Source organism: Monodelphis domestica, chromosome 1 (genome assembly GCF_027887165.1).
Source record: "Monodelphis domestica isolate mMonDom1 chromosome 1, mMonDom1.pri, whole genome shotgun sequence".
Lineage (NCBI taxonomy): Eukaryota > Metazoa > Chordata > Mammalia > Didelphimorphia > Didelphidae > Monodelphis > Monodelphis domestica.
The window spans coordinates 190,550,378-190,572,300 of NC_077227.1; the positions used below are offsets into that span (position 1 = coordinate 190,550,378).

The following is a 21,923-nucleotide window of genomic DNA, read 5'->3' on the forward strand; positions in this document are numbered from 1 at the left end:
TGTTGGTGACATCCCTATAATCTGTCAGTTAAGCAGTGTTGGTGTTTACATTTGACTGTTTGGGAGATGGAGCAGGGCTTTGGCGGAACATTGAAAGGATCACAGATCTCCTTCCTAAAAGTAAGCTTCTTTTCTGTGGCCTGGGCCACATAAGAGCCAGGAGAGATTCCTTTCCTAGGAAATGTGTTGTTGTGGATAAAAGTCCTTAGGTCAATTAAGCCCATGCCTTACTTCTAAATGTGACATTAGTATAAGGAAGAATAGAATTGGAAAGGAGATTTAGCCTGGAAACTGGGGAGAAATCCTTTTTCCCTTTGCTTTTGAAAGCCAGCTTTTTTAATGGCTGTTTTTGTATCCTTTTCATTCCTAATATAACAATAATCCAACTTACATTATAGAAGAATAAGAGAGTGGAAATAAAGTACCTTCCCTTTCAGAAATTGCCCAAATGCCTTTTTTTTGCAAGAGCTGTATTCTCAAAATATAAAAGAGTATTAATTTTCCTATCGCTCTCTAAGGCCTGAATTTCCTAACCCCAATTAGAGAAAAGTATACAAGAGATAGGTGGAGCAGTACATAGAATGCTGGGCCTGGAGTCAGGAAGATATGAATTCAAATCCTGCCTCAGGTACTTACTAGTTGTGGACCTGAGTTCCCTCACCTCTAAAATGAGCAGGAGAAGCGAATGACAAACCACTTCAGTATCTTTGCCAAGAAAACCCTAAATAGAGTCAAGAAGAGTTGAACACAACTGAAAAAAACCCCACTAAATGATAGTATTTTACTTCTGTTTAACTTACAAGCACATGATTTCACTTTGTATACACCTCTCTGCGGGATTGTCTTCACAAAATTATTGTGAAAGTAAAAGAAGGGGACCTCAGAGCTTCACAAAAGGATTTTATAGGGTCTCTTGTCATTTAGATTTTTGTTTCATTTGAAGAAAATAAAATTATGTCTACTCGACTTCTGCTTCCTACTATTTTTTTTTTGGCTCATATTCACACTAATATGGTAGCAACAAAGAATTTGTCAAACATTTCTGACCTGGTTCTACCACCACTCACTGAAACTTTCATTAATCTTGGAGAATCTCTTTCCTATTTACTAACAAATTTTGATTTGCCCAAAGTGATGCAGTAATTGGGGGGGGGGGTAAGTTAATTGAAATTTGAGTCTCCTGACAAACATCCTTTTGGGACTTCTTCTCATTCTTTATTTCATCTGAGGAATAAATAGAGAACTTCTATTAAGATTAATGAGTAAGTCTGATGATGAGCAAATGAAAGTTGGAAGAAATATCTAGTCTAGGTTTTTCAATGTAAGTATCCCTCTTGTGATACCTTAGACAGATTAATCATCTGGCTGATGATGTAATATCTTCAGTAGTAGGGGATCTGATATCTCATGAAATAGTTCTACCACTGGATAACTTTGGCTAATAGTTCTTATATTAAGACAAACTTTTCCTTTCTGTTCCTTTTACTTATTAGTGGTATAGTGGATGAAGTGCCAGGCCTGGAGTCAAGAAGCCTTGAGTTAAAATCAGGTCTAACTAGCTGTGGTGGGACCCTGGGCAAGTTACTTAACCCTGTGAGCCGGAGAAAGAAATAGCAAACTACTCTAATATCTTTGCCAAAGAAAACCTCAAATGAGATCAAGAAGAGACTGAAACAACTGAAAAACTTATTGGTCCTAGTTCATATCTTTTATACAATGTAGATTAAGTCCAAGCCCTTACCTATAGATAGAAATAATCCCCTCAAAGATATAGGAACAACACTTGTTCCTCAATTTATGCATCCTCTCCCATCTTAAAGTCCTTATGTGCTCATCACATATTTTACAATATATAATGTTCTTATAAAATATATTTTATCTTAATACCATGTAGCATATAATATTCAGCACATGTTATTTAATTCTCTTAGCACTTATAATGTATTGTAATAGCATAATGGACTAGAGTTTGATACATTAGTGACATCTGTTTGATACACTCCTTTTTATAAATTAGTTTCCATTTCTTTTTACTTCCCTGATTAGTATATACTGCAACAATACTACTTAAAGTCCATTAGCCAGTATGTATGAAGTATCAAGATAAAACCGATACTCAATACATGCAACATAGAAAGAGTTCAGAGTTAGCAAGGACAGAACCTTGATATCTAATGTGTAATCTGAAGAGAACATAAGGTTTTGTTATTGTTCTGTTATTTCAGTCATGTCCAATTCCTTGTGACTTCTTTTGGCATTTTATTGGCAGGGATACTGGAGTGGTTGGTCATTTCTTTCTCCAGCTCATTTTACAGGTGAGGAAACTGAGGCAAATAGGGTCAAGTGACTTGCTCAGAGTTACATACCTAGTAAGTTTCTGAGGCCAGATTCAAACTCAGGAAGATGATTCTTCCTGACTCCAGATCCAGTAGTCTATCTTTTGTGCTACCTAGGTGCCCTGAAGATAACGCAGGCATGGGTAAATAACGATGACCTCAAAAGAAATTTCTAAAGCTGCACCCATCCATTTAGCATTTACACAAGAATACACACTGAAGTATCAAATATTGGGAAGGATTAAGGATACCTAAAGATAATTGGAGTACCTAGAAGTAGATGACCATAGACTAAGGGTGGAAAAGAATTTTATACATTATCTAGTCCAGTATCCATTCAGAAGTATTTGTTGGAGACCAGAAAAATCCTACTTGTCATTTTGCTAAAATGCATTACTATCATACTAGTGAAAGCAATTAGAGAAGAAAATGAAATTGAAGGGATTAAGGTAGACAATGAGAAAACTAAAGAATCACTCTTTGCAGATGATATGATGGGATACTTAAAGAACCCCAGAAAATCAACAAAAAGACTAGTGGAAATAATTAGCAACTTTAGCAAAGTTGCAGGGTACAAGGTAAACCCACACAAATCATCAGCATTTCTATATATTTCCAACAAAACTCAGCAGCAGGAACTAGAAAGAGAAACTCCATTTAAAATCACTCTAGATCTAAGTAAAATATTTAGGAAAAATATTTATCTGCCAAGACAAACACAGGAATTATATGAACACAACTACAAAAAACTTTTCACACATTTAAAACTAGATCTAAATAATTGGAAAAACATCAATTGCTCAGGGGTAGGGTGAGCTAACATAATAAAAATGGCAATCCTACCCAAATAAATCTACTTATTCAGTGTCATACCTATCAAACTACCAAAAAAAATTTTATAGAAAAAAAAGTATAACAAAGTTCATCTGGAAAAACAAAAGAGCAAGAATATCAAGGGAAATAATGAAAAAAAATGTGAAGGATAGGCACCTAGCAGTACCAGATCTTAAACTGTACTATAAAGCAGTGATCATCAAAACAATATGGTACTGGCTATTTGGGGACAAGACCTCACTATTTGACAAAAACTGCTGGGAAAATTGGAAAACTGTATGAGAAAAATAGGGTTTAGATCAACATCTTATACCCTAAAGCAAGATGAATTCAAAGCGGGTAAATTACTTAAATATGAAGAGTGAAATCATAAATAAATTAGGTGAACATAGAATAGTATACCTTTCAGATCTGTAGGAAAGTAAGGAATTTAAGACCAAGCAAGAGATAGAGAACACTGCACAATGTAAAATGAGTGACTTTGATTTCATCAAGTTAAAAAGGTTTTGTACAAACAAAACCAATGCAACCAAAATTAGAAGGAAGGCAAAAAGATGGGAGGACATTTTTTTTATAACAAAACTCTTTGACAAAGGTTTGATTTCCCTAATATATAAGGAACTAAGTCAAATTTATGCAAAATCAAGCCATTCCCCAATCAACAAATGGTCAAGGGACATGAATAGTCCATTTTCACATGATGAAATCAAAACAATCAATAAGCATGTGAAAAAGTGTTCTAAATCCCTCCTGATTTGAGAAATGCAAATTAAAATAACTCTGAGTTACCACCTCATACCTATCATACTGGCCAATGTGGTAGGAAAGGAAAGTGATAAATGTTGGAGGGGATGTGGCAAAATTCATACACTAATACACTACTGGTGGAGTTGTGAATTGGTTCATCCATTCTGGAAGGCAATTTGAAACTATGACCGAAGGGCTTTTAAAACATGCTTACCCTTTGACCCAGACATAGCACTGTTGGGTTTATGCCCCAAAGAGATAATAAGGAAAAAGACTTGCACAAAAATATTCATAGCCATACTCATTGTGGTGGCAAAAATTTGAAAAATGAGGGGGTGTCCATTGATTGGGGAATGGCTGAATAAACTGTGGTATCTGATGGTGATGGAATATTATTGTACTGAAAGGAATAATGAACTGGAGGAATTCCATATGAACTGGAAAGACCTCCAGGAATTGGTGCAGAGCAAAAGGAGCAGAACCAGGAGAATGTTGTGCACAGAAAGTGAAACATTATGGCACAATTCAATGTAATAGACAATTCTCCTAGCAGCAATGCAATGACACAGGATAATCCAAAGGAATTTATGAGAAAGAAGGCTATCCACATCCAGAGAAAGAATTGTGGTAACAGAAATGCGGAAGAAAAACATATGATCGATCATATAGTTTGATGGGGATATGATCAGGGTTTTGATGTTAAAAGATCATTCTACTGCAAATTTTAATAACACGGAAATAGGTTTTGAACAATGATGCATATATAACACAGTGGAGCTGATTGTCAGCTTTGGGAGGGGGGAGTAAAGGAGGAATCATGAGTCATGTAACCATGGAAAATATTCTACATTAAAAAATGCATTACTACCTTTTTGTTCTGCAGCCTAGTTCTCCTTCCAAACTTTCCTTAAAATGCATCTCTTTTAAATGAGTAATGCCTAGTATTCAGCATGGCACAGTGAAAATCAAGCACCTCATTTCAAATCCCATGTCTGATGCTTACTCTCTGTGTCACCTTATTGAGTCACTTCATTTTCTGAAGTCTCACTTTTTTAAAATGAGAACACTATAGGCTTGACAAATGAAGTAACATGGGTTGCATAGGTAGTAGGCAGCAGAAGTGGGAGTTTAACTTGGTTTGTCTGATTGTACAACCAGTGCTTTATCCTATATGCCATGCTGAGTACTACATTTTACTTATTTCAGAGAAGATGATATTTGACTTAGTTTGAAAGGAGAACTGTCAGCTTGACATGGGGAAAACATAATAAGGCATTTCAGCAGAACTATAAGTAATAATTCAGATATCCTCAGAAATTTGGCATCTAATGCTCTGTTTAGCATTCAGAGGCCTTTCTAATCTACCCCCATCCTACATTCCTAGTCTTCTCACACATTTCTCTGCAGTACATACTCTTTTGATTCAGTGATACTGGCCTCTTGGCTCCATGCCTAGGATGTTCTTCTTCCTCCATTCCAACTCCTGACTAGATTCCCTTAGGTCCAAAATCAAACTCCACCTTCTACAGAAAGCTTTCCCTAAGTCCAGAATGAAACAATAGAAGGACAACAACTATAACAAATAAGACTGGTTTTCTGGAGCAAGAGAATGAACTCCAGTGTAAAGGGATGAGTCAGTTTCATTTGCATGATTCCTCTGTGGATTAGTCTTCCTTTTGATGTCTTGGGCAAGGGTCCAAGTCACTCAACTCAGCATTCCCTAGACCAGGAAGACTTCTTCACTCATCCACTTTCCACTATGACAAAGGACCTCCCATTCCTCTTCCAACTCTTTCCAATAAAAATTGCAATCAAATCAATACTATTAATGCCCCTGAAAATATCTCATTAGATAACTGCCCTTTAGTATCACTCACTATCTTTGGAACTTCCAAGACTAATTCCCTTTCATCTGACTACATTTCTTTTATATATATATGTATATATTCTATAATATATTACAATATAAGATATATTTATATATAGTCTGCATTCTATAATACATATTCTATAAGAATATATATACATACATATATACTCACATATTTATATACATATATGTGTATATATGCACACACAAACAATACACATACACAATATCTTTCTCTGCCCACCATTAAAATGTAAGCTCCAGAGAGGAAATGGTGCAGTGGATAGAATACAGGGCCTAGAATAATGAAGACCTAGGTTCAAATCTGGCCTCAGCCACTAACTGTGACTTAACACTTAACCCTCTTTGCCTCAGTTTCCTCATCTATAAATTAAGCCAGTGAAGGAAATGGCAAACCACTTTAGGATCTTTGCCAAGAAAACCAAGATGGGGTCACAAAGAATTAGGCATGACTGAAATAACTGAAAAATAATGAAAAAAGTTCTTTAATCTCTCATTGCCCCAGGCCACTCTCTCAGAACTATAATTTATATATCTGGTGCATCAATATGTACAAGAAGCTTCATCTTGGCCATCTTTCTGTATCAATGAAATAGAACATGATATTTCCCCAATGAAAGGTAGTAATTACCCCTCTTCCCAGAGCTTAGAAAAGTGTGTAGCACATGACATAAGCCCCTAATAAATGCTGTTCATTCATTGGAGTGATCATGGGATGGATATGCTAAACTAAAGTAAACAGGCTCTGTTAATTTTTGTTCTGGGTAAAAATTTGGGATGAAGGAATTGTTCTATTTTTATGTTTACAAAAAAAGTCTATGAGACATATCACCTAAGTATATTATTAATATTCTCTTTTATAGTCATTGTTTTAATAAGTAGCAAGTTCAGAGTTCTGATTTCATCCTGTGCTTTATTAACATTTCAGAAATAATTTCAGTTCAGCTTAGTGCAGGTGACATTTTCCAGAATAAAATATTTTTAACTTCAGTGTTTTTAAAAGTGAATAAAAAATTAAGCTAAATGATGAGTTGGCCCATCTAAGGAAATGGAGGACATTTTACCTTAGATAGAATATTGTTGTTCATCCATTGATTTTATGAGAGACCATGATTTTCAAATACCTGATTTGGTATGATATTTGGCAATTTCCAAAGTACTTTCTCATACATGATCTCATGATCTCTCAATATCCCTGTTAAATAGCCAGGCATGGTATTAATTACCCTGCTTTATAGATGAGCAAAGTGAAAGGATGATATTAAATGATGTTCCAAAGGTAACACAGTTGCTACTACTACTAATAGTAATTATAATAATAATTATATTAACTAACATTTAAAGTTTCTAAAAGGGTCAGCTAGATGGCTCAGCTAGACTTAGAGGTGGAAGGTCCCGGGTGGGTTCAAATTTGATCTGAGATACTTCCTAGCTGTTTGAATGTGGACATGTCACTTACCCCTGTTTAAATAGCCCCCACCCTTCTGTGTTAGATTTGTAAGGGTTTTTAATAAGTTTATAAAATATTTTGCAAGTATTAGCTTATTTGACTTTAATAGCAATCCTGTGCAGTAGAGACTACAGTTTTCCTCATTTTATACCTATTAGCAAGAGGCAGGCTTGAACTCTGGAGTATTTTTTAAAACCCTTACCTCTTATTTTAGAATTTATATTAAGCATCTATTCCAAGACAGATCAGCAGTAAGGGATATACAGTAGGTATTAAGTGACTTTCCCAGGGTCATAAAGCTAGGAAGTATCTGAGGCTAGATTTGAATCCAGGATCTCCCATCTCTCTTGGTCTGTGTCTCTCACCATTCAGCCACTTCCTTGCCCTAAACTCAGGAGTATTTTTGAAAGATGTTCAATATACTAAGGAATATTGGTAGGACCATATGTGCTAAATTACACAAACTGAACTATGTTTGAGCTATATTGAGCTATGCAGCGGTGGTAGGTTCTCTACAATCATTTTGGGGGGATCTTTTCTGCAAGATTCCTATTTGTTGTTGTCTAGTCATTTTTCAGTTCTTTCCAACAAGTTGTGATGCCATTTGGGGTTTTCTTGGCAAATATATTGGAGCATTTGCCATTTCCTTTTCTAGTTCATTTTATACCTGAGGCAAATGGGGTTAAGTGGCTTGTCTTGAATCGCAAAGCTACTAAAGGGTCTGAGGCCATATTTGAACCCAGGAAAGTGAGTCTTCCAGACTCCAGGGCCAGAATTCTATCCTCTGTACCATCAAGATTCCTATTTAATTATAGATTGAGTGGATGTGATGTTGGACTTTGAGTCAAGAAACTATGAGTATGAATCATGCCTAAGATAGTTACTACTTACTCCTTCATGAAAGCTTACCTATCATATATCCTAATTGCCTCTATTTACTTTTATTTGGAGGAAAATGGTCTAATAATCAGGACCTGGTGCCTAAATATAAAGAATTACATCTATAATTTGTTTCCCTAATTGCTAAAATTTTTCATCATATTATCTGAAAAATTCCTCTTTTCAAGAATAGTAATCATTCCAAGTTCTGCCACTTGTTACCTATCTAACCTAGAAAAAAATCACCTATCGTAATTGGGCCTCAGTATTCTCATACATAAAATGAAGCATTTAGACTAGATGGCTTCCACTAAAGCCTCATTGAGTTTATGTCATTTATGTAGCCTAGCCTCCTACAATATTTTGAAAGTTAGGAGTTTAAAGATTACAGTTAAAGTGACTCTCAAATCCCTACATTGTTGTTTCGGCAACATAGAAAATCTCAGGGTAGGAAGTAACATCAAGGAAGATGATGAAGATGATGATGATGACAACTAACATTTATATAGAACTTTTTGTTTTGCCAAGTAATATTTGTATTTGATAATAACTGTGGGTCATATACAATTATCTTCATTTTATAGATGAAGAAACTCATGCTAAAATAAGTTGTGACTTTCTCAGATTTTAATCAGTAAATATCCTAGGCCAATTTCATACTTGAGTCTTCATTGCATTCCTTTAATCTATATGTGGAGAAGAATCTTGGGGAAAAGATCCCAATAAATGATCATCTAGCTTTTATTTGAGGACTTCTTATGATAAAGAACCCAACACTTCAGCCCAGTTCAACAGTTTCAGCAATTATTTTGTCTATTAAACCTAGATCTGCCTGCTCTTGCTGCCACCCACTGCTTGCCTTTGTGACCAGAAAGAGGAAGTCTAATCTCTCTTACATCTCTGGATCCTTCAAATACTCAATGTTCCCTGGGTTAAGCATCTCTTATTTCTTTAAGGGATTTACATATTGCCTCTTCCATTTCATTTCTCTTTCTTTTTAATGTGGTTTTCTTTGTTCAGTCTCTGTCTCATTTCTTTCTTCTTTCCTTTTTTTCTCATAAGAGAAGTAAAGTTAGTCAGGCATGACTGGCTTATTCTCTGTGACTCCTTTTTATTTAATGCTGATTTTTTTTATCACTTTTCTTGTTTTCAAAATATTTTCATCATTTTTAACTTTTTATATTGTCAGGCTATAATCCTCATTACAGTAACCCCAAAAATGAAGTTCAGTATCACTTAAAGGGCAATAAAGAGGGAGGGTCCTGTTGGGTTTGCATAATCCATTACCAATTATAAACAAGAAATTACAAAGGAGGAGCAGTATAAATGATTTCATCAAATCAATTTATAGCTCTGAAGAAAATAGTCATAGTGCATAAATAAGGATAACTGATGGAAATATGTGAAATCCATTAGTACAATTATATATAGTATAATTACTATATATATAATATATATTAATATAGTATAGTATAATTAGTATTTTCATAAGACAACAAGGAAGGCCCTTAGGATGTGTTAAATATACTAGGTGAAATTTGATAGGAGAACAGGACAAAAAACACACAAGATGCCCCAGAATCAATATTAATATTCATTAATAGAAGGAATGTCCACATCAAGGAGGATGTAGAAATGTTTGAACACTGGAGCAACAGACATTCTTAGCCTCTTTTTGGGTTGTGGCAGCTTTTTAATAATAAGGTTTTTAAATTCATCAAGTAAAGTACAAAAGGCTACTAAGGAAATCAATTATGTTAATATCAAAATACTTCTAAAAGAAGTTCATGGATCACAGGTTAAAAACCCATGATCTTTATAAATGTGACAATTTCTTGAGTTAGAGTTATTACTTCAGCTGACAATATTTGAAATTTTGTACTTCTTATGTTCAAATGATTTTCCAGACTCAAGGTTGACATATAATAGTGAAATAGTTATAACAGTAGTATATTTGGTGATTGTGATGAAAAGGTGGCTTTTGTTGTGTTTTGTTTTTGTTTTTCTTTTGAGGGAGGATAGTGTTTATTAATTCTGAATTTGTTTTAGTTAAAATGATGGTTCCTTAAAGGGGCCAATAAATGGCCCTTTTTCTTTTGTTTTCTTGCATTTGACACTATGAGATATGGCCATATGTCATTCTGGGTCATAGTGTCTAAGTACCCTGCCTGTTTAAAACATAAATATAGTCACCCTCAGTACAAAACTTAAATCTTCTTTTGTTTTCAAGAAAACATGTGGGGGATTTTATTTGCTTTGATTTCATGAGGAGGAGGGGGAGGATGAATTCAGGAATGAGGGAGTTACAATTCTGTTCTTCAGAAGAATTTGAAAATAAGTTAAAGGAGGAGTAGATGAGATCATTTGGGTATGAGACAATTAAAGGAAAGGGGAGAAAACATCAAGTATTCACCCACCTACAGCCTTTCTCAAGAAATGTAAAGAAAAGCAAAAAGACTTTAAAATATAGTGACCCAAATAAGGAAAAAATCATGTGGATGATATGATGATCTGAAATCTACCACATATGTAAGGAAATGGTACTGTTACTCTCTGGGAAACTTAAATGTAAGTAAGACTCTAAAGCAGTAATGAACTCCCCACCCCCAGCTTCTTCAGATGCTAAATCTTTACTTTTTTATTTTTAATTTAATGTAAATTTATTCAATACCCACTAGGTAGTAGGGGTTGTTTTCAAAGTGTTCCAAGAGACTTGGAGTCATTATAAAGAAAAAACCTTGAAATTGTTTTTTATTAGAGCTGCTTTACACCTTCCTCTTTCTGCTTTCCCACTCTTCCTTCCCTTCTTGGGTTTGCTAGTCTAAAAGTAGATTATTTCTTAATGCATCTCCTCTTAATCACGATTAGCATCAGGCTGGTTCCAAGCTTTTGTGCTGACTTTTTTAGTACATGCAGCATATGGGCCAAATTCTGCTTTCTAATCATGTGTACATGACCTCTTTTTCTTGAAAGACACAAGTCTGAAGCTAAGAGCCAGATTTAACTTAATTTATGATAATATTGGTTCAGAGAAATTGCATAGTGAAATAGAGCTGACCTAGAGGTCAAGGAGATTAGGGTTGTTTTTTTTAAAATAATTATAATATTTTACTTTTCCCAAAGTGGAAATTAAAAATTCCAAAAGAGTAGGTTCTAGGTAAGAAAATCAATTTATTGATTAGGCTAGAAATAAACAGTGATCAAACCCCCCAAAAGAAAGACTCTTGAATCCTTACGTACAATTTTGGAAGCTCATTATTCAGCTCTCCCCTAGACATCCCAAGACACCATTATTTGGTGAATAGTCAATGAAGAAGGAAGTTGTCCATCATTCTCTCAGGCCCTCCCCAATTCACTGATTAATGGAAGAAAGTAATTTGTCTGGTTCTTTGATTCCAAGGTCTAGAAGGAGAAATCAAATTCTTTCTGGTTAGGAGTATCTTTGTTCTATATTTTCAATGTAAGAAAGGATTCTGCCCTGTTTTTCACAGACCCACCTGGCCCAAGCTGGTTTCTAATTACCAGACAGGATAGAGTCCATAATCTCACTTTTCTATCACCCTACAATTGAAGATACTCTAGGGTGGGACATTCCTCGTATCTGTTAGTAACAAAAGAATGAATAAAAAAGTCTGAGGAAACAAATTTAAGCCTCAATTAAAAACTGAGAATAGAAATAACTCAATATATTAGAAACAAATCTTGTCACTAATTCCATATAAAAATAATTTTAACATTCATTTTACACAGTTTTGAGTTTTGAATTCTCTCCTTCCTTCCTTCCTCTACTCCCTCCCTAAAAGATGGTAAGCAATTTGATGTAGGTTACATATGTGTGATCATACAACATATTTCCATATTAGTCATGTTGTGAAAGAAAACATAGACCAATGAAAAAGAAAAAAAAGAAAGTGAAAAACATTATTTTTCAATCTTCATTTAGGCACTATCAATTTTTTTCTGGAGGTGGATAAAATCATGAGTCCTTTAGAATTATAAGGCTTGGCTTCAGGTACTAACTCTGGCCCATCCTGAATGTGAGATCCTATGAAAATTACTTAATTTGTTAGTGCTATCAAGAAATTCCTGGAGATCTGAATAATCATTGCAAGGATGGATTGAAAGATGTAGTTTCCTTATGGGGAATATTCTATACTGGTGATGGTGAAACTTTTAGACACCATGTGCCATACCCTGCCCTCCTACTGAGTGCCAGGCATGCCCTGCCCACCTTCCTTTACTCTACACATAGGAGGGAGAAAGCCTTCTATTTGGCTGATGGGCAGAGGGATTGGGGATGTGAAAAAATGTTGGGGAAGGGAGAAGCTCTGCCCTAGTCCCTCTGCCTTTCTAGTTATGAACTCTGGGCTCTTTGTGGGGCAGAATGTGCCAACAGTGCTCTACATGCCATCTTTGGCACTCATGCCATAGGTTCACCATCACTGCTCTATATCATTTAAATCACAAGTCCGTTAAAAATAATCTTACTAAAACATCTAATGCCCAGTGGACTTACGCGTCGGCTATGGGGGGTGGGGGGGGGAGGAAAAGAAAATGATCTATGTCTTTAACGAATAATGCTTGGAAATGATCAAATAAAATATATTTAAAAAAAAATAATCTTACTAGTTCAGTAGTGTTTGTCATGTTAAATTGAAACTATCATTAATGATAGGATATAGAGAGGCACCAGGGCCATAGTTTTCAAAAACCTAGTCATTTCCCAGTGCTAGCCATGACTCTAACTTTTCTATTGATCTATGTTTGATACAGAGCTAGCTCTAAGATGGAGTAACCTGAACTTTGCCCCCTGAATTGATATCTAGAAAGTGATAATGGCACCATTTTGAGGCATACATCTTTTCCCTTAGTGAAAATACTCCCAATAACACTATCCCTGCCCCACATCCAAAGCAGTTGCCAGAATGTTAACAACATGGAATCCTCACCTGGATACATGCATTCTCCCTGTATTTCCCCTCAAATGTAACATTTCCCCTTTATGGCTCTAGATTATTAAGTTGTGATCCCTTGAAGTTGTCTTGGATTCTTGAATTACTGATGATAGTTAATTCATTCACAGTTAATCATCATACATTATTGTTGTTGCTTTGTACAACATTCTCTTGGTTTTGTTCCTTTCACTTTGCATTACTTCATATGTCTTTCCAGATTATTTTATGATTATTTCATTCATCATTTCTTATGGCATGATAGGATACAATTATGTAGCAGGCCTAGTTGTAATTTATTTTTGTTTCCTATTATTGCATTGAGTCTTTTGCTTTTAGTTTAGATTTATCCTTACTCAGATTCCTATGTAAAGATGAATTGTATCATCTTATGCTCAATTTTACTAATAGCTAGAAAAGGTTGCCTGATGTGCATATACTGTTGACTCTTCCATTTGAGGATAGGATGAAAGAACTTGGTATTTTTAGCATAGAGAAGATTTAGGGTTAATGGGAGAGCTAGTCTTATCTTTTGGATTGTCCTCAAAAGAAGACTATCTTTTGGAAAATGGATTACACTTGTCCTATTCATTCTCAGGTAGCTGATATAGGAAAAATGGGTAGAAATTGTAGAATGTTAGATTTTAAAATCTGTTTTTAGTGGGGGAAAGCCTTCCTAAAATTAAGAGCTTTGCAAAAGTATAACTGCATCAAAAAATCCTGGAGATCTTCAGAAAGTAGATGGAGGACTTCCTATTAAGCATACTTTAAAAAAGGTACTGCAGAGTTCTCTCAAAGTCTGCTATTCAATGGTTCTATAATATAGTTAAAAAATAAAACTAAAAGATTTCTGCAGACCCCAATTGATTATGCTGAAAGTAATTGGAGATGACATCTAAAATGTAATATCTTTGCAAAGTCTAAAGCAATGTTTTGAATAATTTTTATAAAAGAAGAATTTCTTGAAATATTCTGCCCATCCTACCAGATTCTGCTTAATCTCAGATGCATATCTTGCTATATATTTTCATAACTTTTTCTTTTTTTAGCAGTTATCAGTAGAAAATAAAAACAACTACTTGTGATCATATGACAATGCTGAAGACATAGATGTATCAGACATTTACTTTGTAGAAATCAACATGACTTAGGACTGGAAATAAAATAAAAATGGAGTGGATTCCCTATACTTAGAGCATATAAGCATATTTTTTTAATTCATTTTAGTGGTGTGGTAATGTGGAAAGAACAGTGGATTTGGAATCAGAGAATTTGGGTTTGAATAACAACTGATATTACTTGCATGATGCTGGCCATTTCATTTCCCCTCTGAGCCCAAGTTTCATCATATATAAAAGAAAAGCATTTTTTTGGATTTCTTATGATTTTTCCTTATGATTTCCTATGATTTCTGGATATTTAATTCTATTTTTTCATTACATTATAATATGGTGGATATCCTCTGGAAATGTTTGGGTCATTAAGACATGAAGAAAAAAATTATATACATAAAGGGATAATACTTTTGGCAATAATAAATTACAAAATGCTTATGAAAATAAAATACAATTTTTTGTTAAACATAATTGTTGTTGAATTTATTTCATACTCATGACACTATTACAATCTTTTAAAGAATTAAAGAAAAATTCTAGTAAAATGACCACAGTGATCACATTATTATATAACTGTAGGCCACTACTTATGAGCATGGTTTACTTTCATGAAATATATCTCCATATTGATCATATCATGACAGAAGATACTTATCACAAATACAATAAAAAACTCATGAAGGAAGTAAAATGGGAGATTATGTGCTTTGATCTGCTCTTGGATTGAGAACATAAGAACTGTGTAAGTCATCCTCTAGATTCAATTCTCATTGCTTTTTAATACCATTAGGGGGCCCATATTCAACTATTTTATAGTAATGGCATGCATAAAAGGAGTAGTTATGGAGCATAAAGTATAAATAAATGGTTAGGGTTTCAAGGTGGGTTTCAGAATCTTCTAAATAAAAGAATACTCCTGGTTCCTTAGTATAATCACATTTCTTATCCTAGACAATGTTCTTTTCTTTATTTAAACAAATTTTGCTTCCCATAATCACAAGCATTTATTTATAGCTTTAGAGAGGGGGTAACTAGATCTTTGTCTTTCATTAAAACATAGGAAAAAGACTAGGTCTAAATAGAAACAATCTCATACATCAGATTTGAGTTTAGAATCAAATATTACACTCAGAATATTCAGTGTTTAACAGAAGAGGTCTGCTTAGCCATAGCTTGGGAAGGATTTTAAGTAAGAATATACAATTGATTCAGCTGGAGACAGCTTTATTTTACCAGAGTTGGTCATGATACTCCTTAAGCTACTGAGTCAGAAGACTCATGGAAGAACTACAACTCCCCAAGTCCTGACCTTTTTGCATTTGCATGACCAAGAAGCTATGTCAATATTCCAAGACTGTAAATCCCTGAATCAATGAAACAATAAAGATGGTTTTAATTTTTAAAGGAAAGAATTGCTTAGCCTATGATATAAAACAAAGCCCTGGTACACATTCCTTCTACTACAAGGATTTAGGATACTAACATCCTACCTTGTCCCCAAACTTTACCTTCATTTAAAAGGAATGTTCAGAATTTCACAGAACTCATTAAATTAGAAACTACTTTCATTTCATTGCCCCCTCCCATGTTGACATATTAATGTTTGTTAGAGACTCAATTATAGTCCAACTATGGCCCATCATGATTCCCTTCAAAATTTAAAACAAAGAAGATAAATCATTGAATCTTTCTCACTCTCTACTGAGCATCACAAGACAGGTCTCATCATGGTCTACTTAAAGAATATTTAGATGTTTAGAATACTTGGACCTTTAGGATCTGGAATATGAATACCATAAAGTACTCTTTAAGTTATGTATATTTGTACTGGCTAAAATCTTAGTTGTGTATGCTTAAAATAATGATATCAGACTTTCATGGAAATTTATATTTTACAGAATCAATTTGTTTGCATTGATCTTATTGAGAGACATTCTTTCCCTAATAATGGGTCTTCAAACAAACTTAAATTCTACAACCACATTTCATCCTTTTCCAGTTACTTAGATTCACTAGTTACCTAAACAGACTTCCTCTATGACTCCTTCCCATTCTTTTATCCCCATCTATCTCTGTCCTTATCCCTTTCATAACCCAGTCTAGCTCTACCTGCCTCTTATGGCACATATTCTCCATTGAGGTCCAATGTATCGAGATGTACCTAATTCAGAAGGTGTCAGTTATCCACTGGTCCACAAAGTAGTAGTTGTCTCACTTTTCCCACTTTTACAAGAAATTCAGTAACTACAAATTCTTCTCTATCACAATCCCTTCAAAAACATGAAAGTACATCAGTCTCTTTGTTTCTATTTCCTCAAATATATAGGTCTCCTGTATGTTTCATCTCTATGATGAATTATGAAATTGCCTTATTTGACCCCAGTTGCTTTTCATCTCATCTCTCTCTATGCCTCACTTCTACTAAACCTGTTCATTGATGTCCCCCATTACTTTCAATCCTTCCATCCTTTATTATTATCCCAGGCTATCTTCTGTTATGATTTCATTTTCTTGCCCTCCCTATCTTGACCCTGTCATTAACTAGTTCAACATTATATTATCCATCATCCTCAAATCCTTTGCCCCCTTATCCTGTTGTCTTTCATGCTTTACCAAACCCTAACTGGATATTCCAAACACTAATTCCTTTAAAGTACAGGCCTTTGTTTGAAATCAGTACCACTGCAAATTTTTGTTATCATATACCAACTGTGACCTCACTGTAGCAAATAAATGTATTTTTTTCTCTAAAATTATTCTCAGAAACTCCTCATATATTCTAAATCTTCATTACTGTCCTCAAGGCTCCTACAACTTCTTCTCCTTCCTTTTAGCTGAAACTTGGTTTCTTCATTTACCAGGAAAATAAATACCTTTGGCTTACCTCTTCCCCTACCCCCATTCTATATTTCAATACTTCTTTATAGCATTTTTTACTTATACTTCCTTAATTCTGATGAAAAATGGCTCTTTTTTCTCTCCTTATTTATACATTCTCATATGTGTACAACTTGTGAATGCTGTGTCCGCAATAGAATGTAAACTTGTTGAGGAACAAAATTGCTTCATTTTTGTCTTTCTATTGTCAAACCCAGCATAATGCCTGACAGTTACTAAAAGCTTGACTATTGGTTTTTATAGTCAAGGTTGCATACATTTACATGCTTATTATGAGTCTGACACCATGCCAAATCCTGGGAATACAAACAGAAACAAAAGAAAATATAGTCCCTTTTCTCAAGGAATGTATTCTCATGGAGGGATATAACATATAAAAGAAAGCTGAAGATAGGGAGGAAGTAGAGGAAAAGTTATCTGCATCTGAGCATGGTGGATAAATAAGCTAAGAAATAGGAGAGGAACCTGAAAAAGATTTAAGGAGTCGACATAGCTGGCCTGGGGACTTTCCTTAAAAAGGAAATTCTGAGAGGAATTGACCAGGGGAAGGGCATAGGGTAGGAGAGAAAGAGAATAATATGCCAGGATGGAAAGGCTTCAGAGAAGGAATGAACTTAGTTTGAGAACAGTGCCATGATGTGCTAGACATCACAAGATGGGTAACATGTGATGCAGTGGAGAGAGCCAAGTCTGGAGAGGGGAGGTTCTGGGTTCAAATTTGGCCTCAGACATTTCTTAACTGTGTGATGCTGGGAAAATCTTGGAACTAAGGAAAATGAATAATTTGACATAGTTGGCAAGTTTACATTTCTTTAAATGGAAATTCTAGGAAAAAATTCATCAGTCAGAACAGCAGCTGCAGAGGAGGAATGATCTGCTAGAATGAGAATTCTAAAGGATATAAGTATATTCCATTGTGAGAAGGCTACTACTATAGGAATGAGAGAAAACCTAATTCTCTCAATGGAGCTCTGTGGTACAGGTCCACACCTACACTTGCAGGATAGGGGAAAATGACTCTAGAAAGAATGCCATCATGTAGTATTAACTGTGCTCATCTTAGACTCTTAACTGCAACATCAGCACATTTTAAAAGTTCGTAAAAATAAAAACAAAAGTATATTTAATAACTTTAGGTAGCTGAAAAAAACTTAGGTGAAAAAATATAAGTAGAATGTTTGAGAAGCTTAAAAACTAAATTTTTTTTCAGGTTAATATAAGAATTATTTTTAAAACACCCTTATCTTTCATCCCAAAAGCAATACTGTGTATTGGTTCTAAGGAAGAATAGTGGTAAGGGCTAGGGAATGGAGATTAAGTTATTTGCCCAGGGCACATAGCTGGGAAGTGTCTGGGGTCAAATTTGAACCCAGGACCTCCCATCTCTAGGTCTGCTCTCAATCCACTAAGCTGCCTAGCTGCTTCCTAATATAAAAGAACATATGAAAACCATTTGGGTAAAGGAAGTCTTTACAGTTTTTGAAATGAAAGTAAATAGAACAAGATTTTACCAGAACTTTTCACTATACCACCATCTTAAAGACCATTAGTTGTGTAATTGTAGCAATTTATAGGCAGTATGAAATGATTATATCATATAAATGCATGCATTCCATTATTAACTTCTTACAAATAAGCTTAATATTTTAGTATGCACAAGTTGTGATTGTGTGACTATTCCAGTGCACATTAAAATGGATGACAAGGGCATTTAGTGTGCTCTTTCAAATTAGTTTCAATGGGATGCTTTCATTTTAAACTTTCTTTTTCTTTTTAAATGTCAGTGTAAAATACCCAAAGGTTAAGCAAAGATAAAAAAAACAGGTAATCAGCTCTTTTTATAGTCATAATATTCCCCACTTCAAGGCAGTTCTAATCATTCAGTAGCTTCATTTTTAAAAAAGAAAAATCTGTTCACTTTAGAAACTAAATACTGTGCCTATTAAAAATGAAAAATTTAAATTGTATAATTCCTAAGAAGTGGTATTTTAAAAAATCAAAAGGGAGGTTAATATTCAACCTTTTACTGCAATATCCTGTATTTAATATTTTGGTTAATATGTCCAATAAACATAAAGGTATCATTACGAAATAGTTATAATTGATTGAACTCATTATTTCTTCTCTTCACCATTGCTGAGTAGTATCAGGGAAGGGGATGTGAAGATAAGTGGATCCATTTTTTATCATGTTCAATTTGTTTTAACTATATCATTATCACAGTTTTATGTAGACAGAGGTCTTTGTGTGACCAGATGGAGTGATTTCAGTAGTAGATGAATTCATATGTATAGTTTCTTGGCAGCTTGGTGATACAGTGGATTGTGCTGATACTAGAATGAGGGAGACCTGGGTTCAAATCCAGTGTCAGAAACTTATTATCTCATGTAACACTAAGCAATTTAATCTCTATTTGCCTCAGTTTATTAAACTATAAAATGGAGATAATAACTATATCCATCTCACGTGGTTGTTTTGAGGAACAAAACAGATAATATCTGTGAAGTACTTAGCACAGCACCTGGTACATATTGGGCGCCATAAAAATGGTTATTGCTTTTCCTCTCTTCTAGATGTTAAAGACAGAAGACAAATGAAAGTAAAACTCATGAACCTGGAATGAAAGAAAGAACAGGAAACTGACAGTTAGCCTTGAGAATCTCCTAGTCTCTAGATCTCATATTTTAGGGGAAAATATGTGAAAAGTGAATTTCAGAAGATCATGAACAGAAAATATAAAACTATCAAGTCAAGGAGTTTTGCGGAATGCTGTTTGACCACATCAAAAGCTCAAGAGGGGATTATTATATATTTTTAAACTGGAAAGGGAGTCTCATACCCTCATTTTCTAGATTAAAAAAAATGAGACTTAGAAAGATAAAGCATATCATTCCAGGGTTGATAATTAAATAAAAAACAAACACTCATTTAACACTTCATACCTGCCAACAACTGTGTTAAGCAATGAAAATGATGTTAGAAAAAGACAAACCATATTCACAAGAAATTTACCTTCTCTTTGGAAAGACACATGAGTATATGCAGAATAAATATAAAATTTAATAAAATAAAATTCAAAGGGGTAGGTGCTTTATGAGTCATCTTTTGTTTTCACTGAGTCTTAGAGAAAGTGAAGAAGTATGTGTTCTAAGACTAGTTAGTTATACTTTCAGGTTTCTTACATCCCAACCTGTTGTTTTTCTTATTGCATCATGTTGTCCTACCATATTTCTATACTTCAGTGTCTCTGTTATCCCACTGATGGACACATTCCTTTCAAATGTACACATGAAAACCTACTTATTCTATCCCATCTGCATCTGCATCTGCATCTACCAGTGACCTTCTTTGAAATCTATTGTATCAAGTATTTAGTGGACACAAATACAGTTCACAAGTTATTCCTCTCTCACTTTTACTAGGTGACTGATGTGCTTCCTTTCTAGTCTTAAAACTCACTCATTCAGTAAATATTTACTATGTGACTACCATGAGTCTGACATTAGGCTAGATAATGCAAATAATAGATAAATAGAATAGATAAATAGAAGAATGGATAAAGGTACAAGACAGTCCCTGTTCTTAAGGAACTTGTAACATCTCTCTAATGATATAATTGGCATTTTAATGATATTATTTATGTTCCTTCATATTAGGATCATCTTATTCACCCATCCATGTTAACTTCTACCATCAAGACAATTCAGTAAACATTTATTAATCACCCCTATCTGTCAAACACTGTACTAAGTGCTTCAGATGCAGTTAATGAAAAGAAAAGCAGCTCCTACCCTCAAGGAGCTTATAATGTAATTGGAAGAAAAATGGAACATGCACAAGAATGCAGGAAAGAGGGAAAATGGAACACCAGAGGATACCCAAAGACGGAGTATCATGTTTGATGGAATTGAAATCAGGCAGAACAGCAAATGCAAAATTGATATACAATGATCAAAAAATGGTACTAGATAATTACTGATCATACTTAATTTTTTTTAATGTAGGAGCTGCAGAGAAGAGTTCTAAGCATGGTGCTGAAGATAAGACTCAGACCATCATTACTGCCATGAAAGAACGAATGAAGATAAGAGAGAGAAATAGGCCAGAAGTGTTTGAAGTAATTCAGGAAATGTTCCATGTTTCCAAAGAAGATTTTGTACAATATACAAAGGCGGCCAAACAGAGTGTTTTGGATGGGACATCTAAGTGGTCAGCAAAAATAACCATCACAGGTAAGAAGATCCATTAAAATTTGTATCATTTTGGATTTGAATTTGGGAAGGTTAGAGTCGACATCCTGCTTCAAAATCTTCCTAGGCGTATGACTTCACCTTTTATAGCTTCAATATTTCTCCTCTGTAGAACAGAGATAATAAAAACATCTGTCTCATAGATTATGATGATCAAATCTATATATGTGAGGATCAAAATATATGTAAAGCACTTTGCAAACTTTAAAGTGTTGTATAAATGTAAGGCATACTTTATTTCATAGTGAAATTTTTATCCTAAGCCTTAGAAATAATGGCAAGAAGCAAGTAGCTTATAGTAGAAAAAACAATAACATCAATATAATCCAGATTAAGGGAGAAGACTTTGCTGTGGTGCTCTTTTGTCCAGAGAATATGTGGAACATTGTGATCATTTCTGTGTACCACATTTGAGGAAGGACATTTAAAAGTTAGTGAATATCCGAACAAGGTCTGGAAGAATAGCAAAATGCCTTCATATCATCCTAGTTTGTAGTTGGGGATGTTTAGCCCAGGAAAAAGACTTGACATAGGGTAATTGGATGGACAGTATGAGTTTCTAATTATCTTA

The 21,923-nt window shown here is 34.4% G+C and overlaps 1 protein-coding gene across 1 annotated transcript in view; it reads left to right on the forward strand.

Annotated features, from left to right (window-relative positions):
* UNC13C (unc-13 homolog C) overlaps nucleotides 1–21,923 on the forward strand; it is an 817,657-nt gene that overhangs the window by 308,985 nt on the left and 486,749 nt on the right. The window contains exon 8 of the mRNA XM_056810215.1: nucleotides 21,107–21,334. Within this exon, the coding sequence (XP_056666193.1) occupies nucleotides 21,107–21,334 (228 nt within the window). The remainder of the gene's footprint in view (nucleotides 1–21,106; nucleotides 21,335–21,923) is intronic.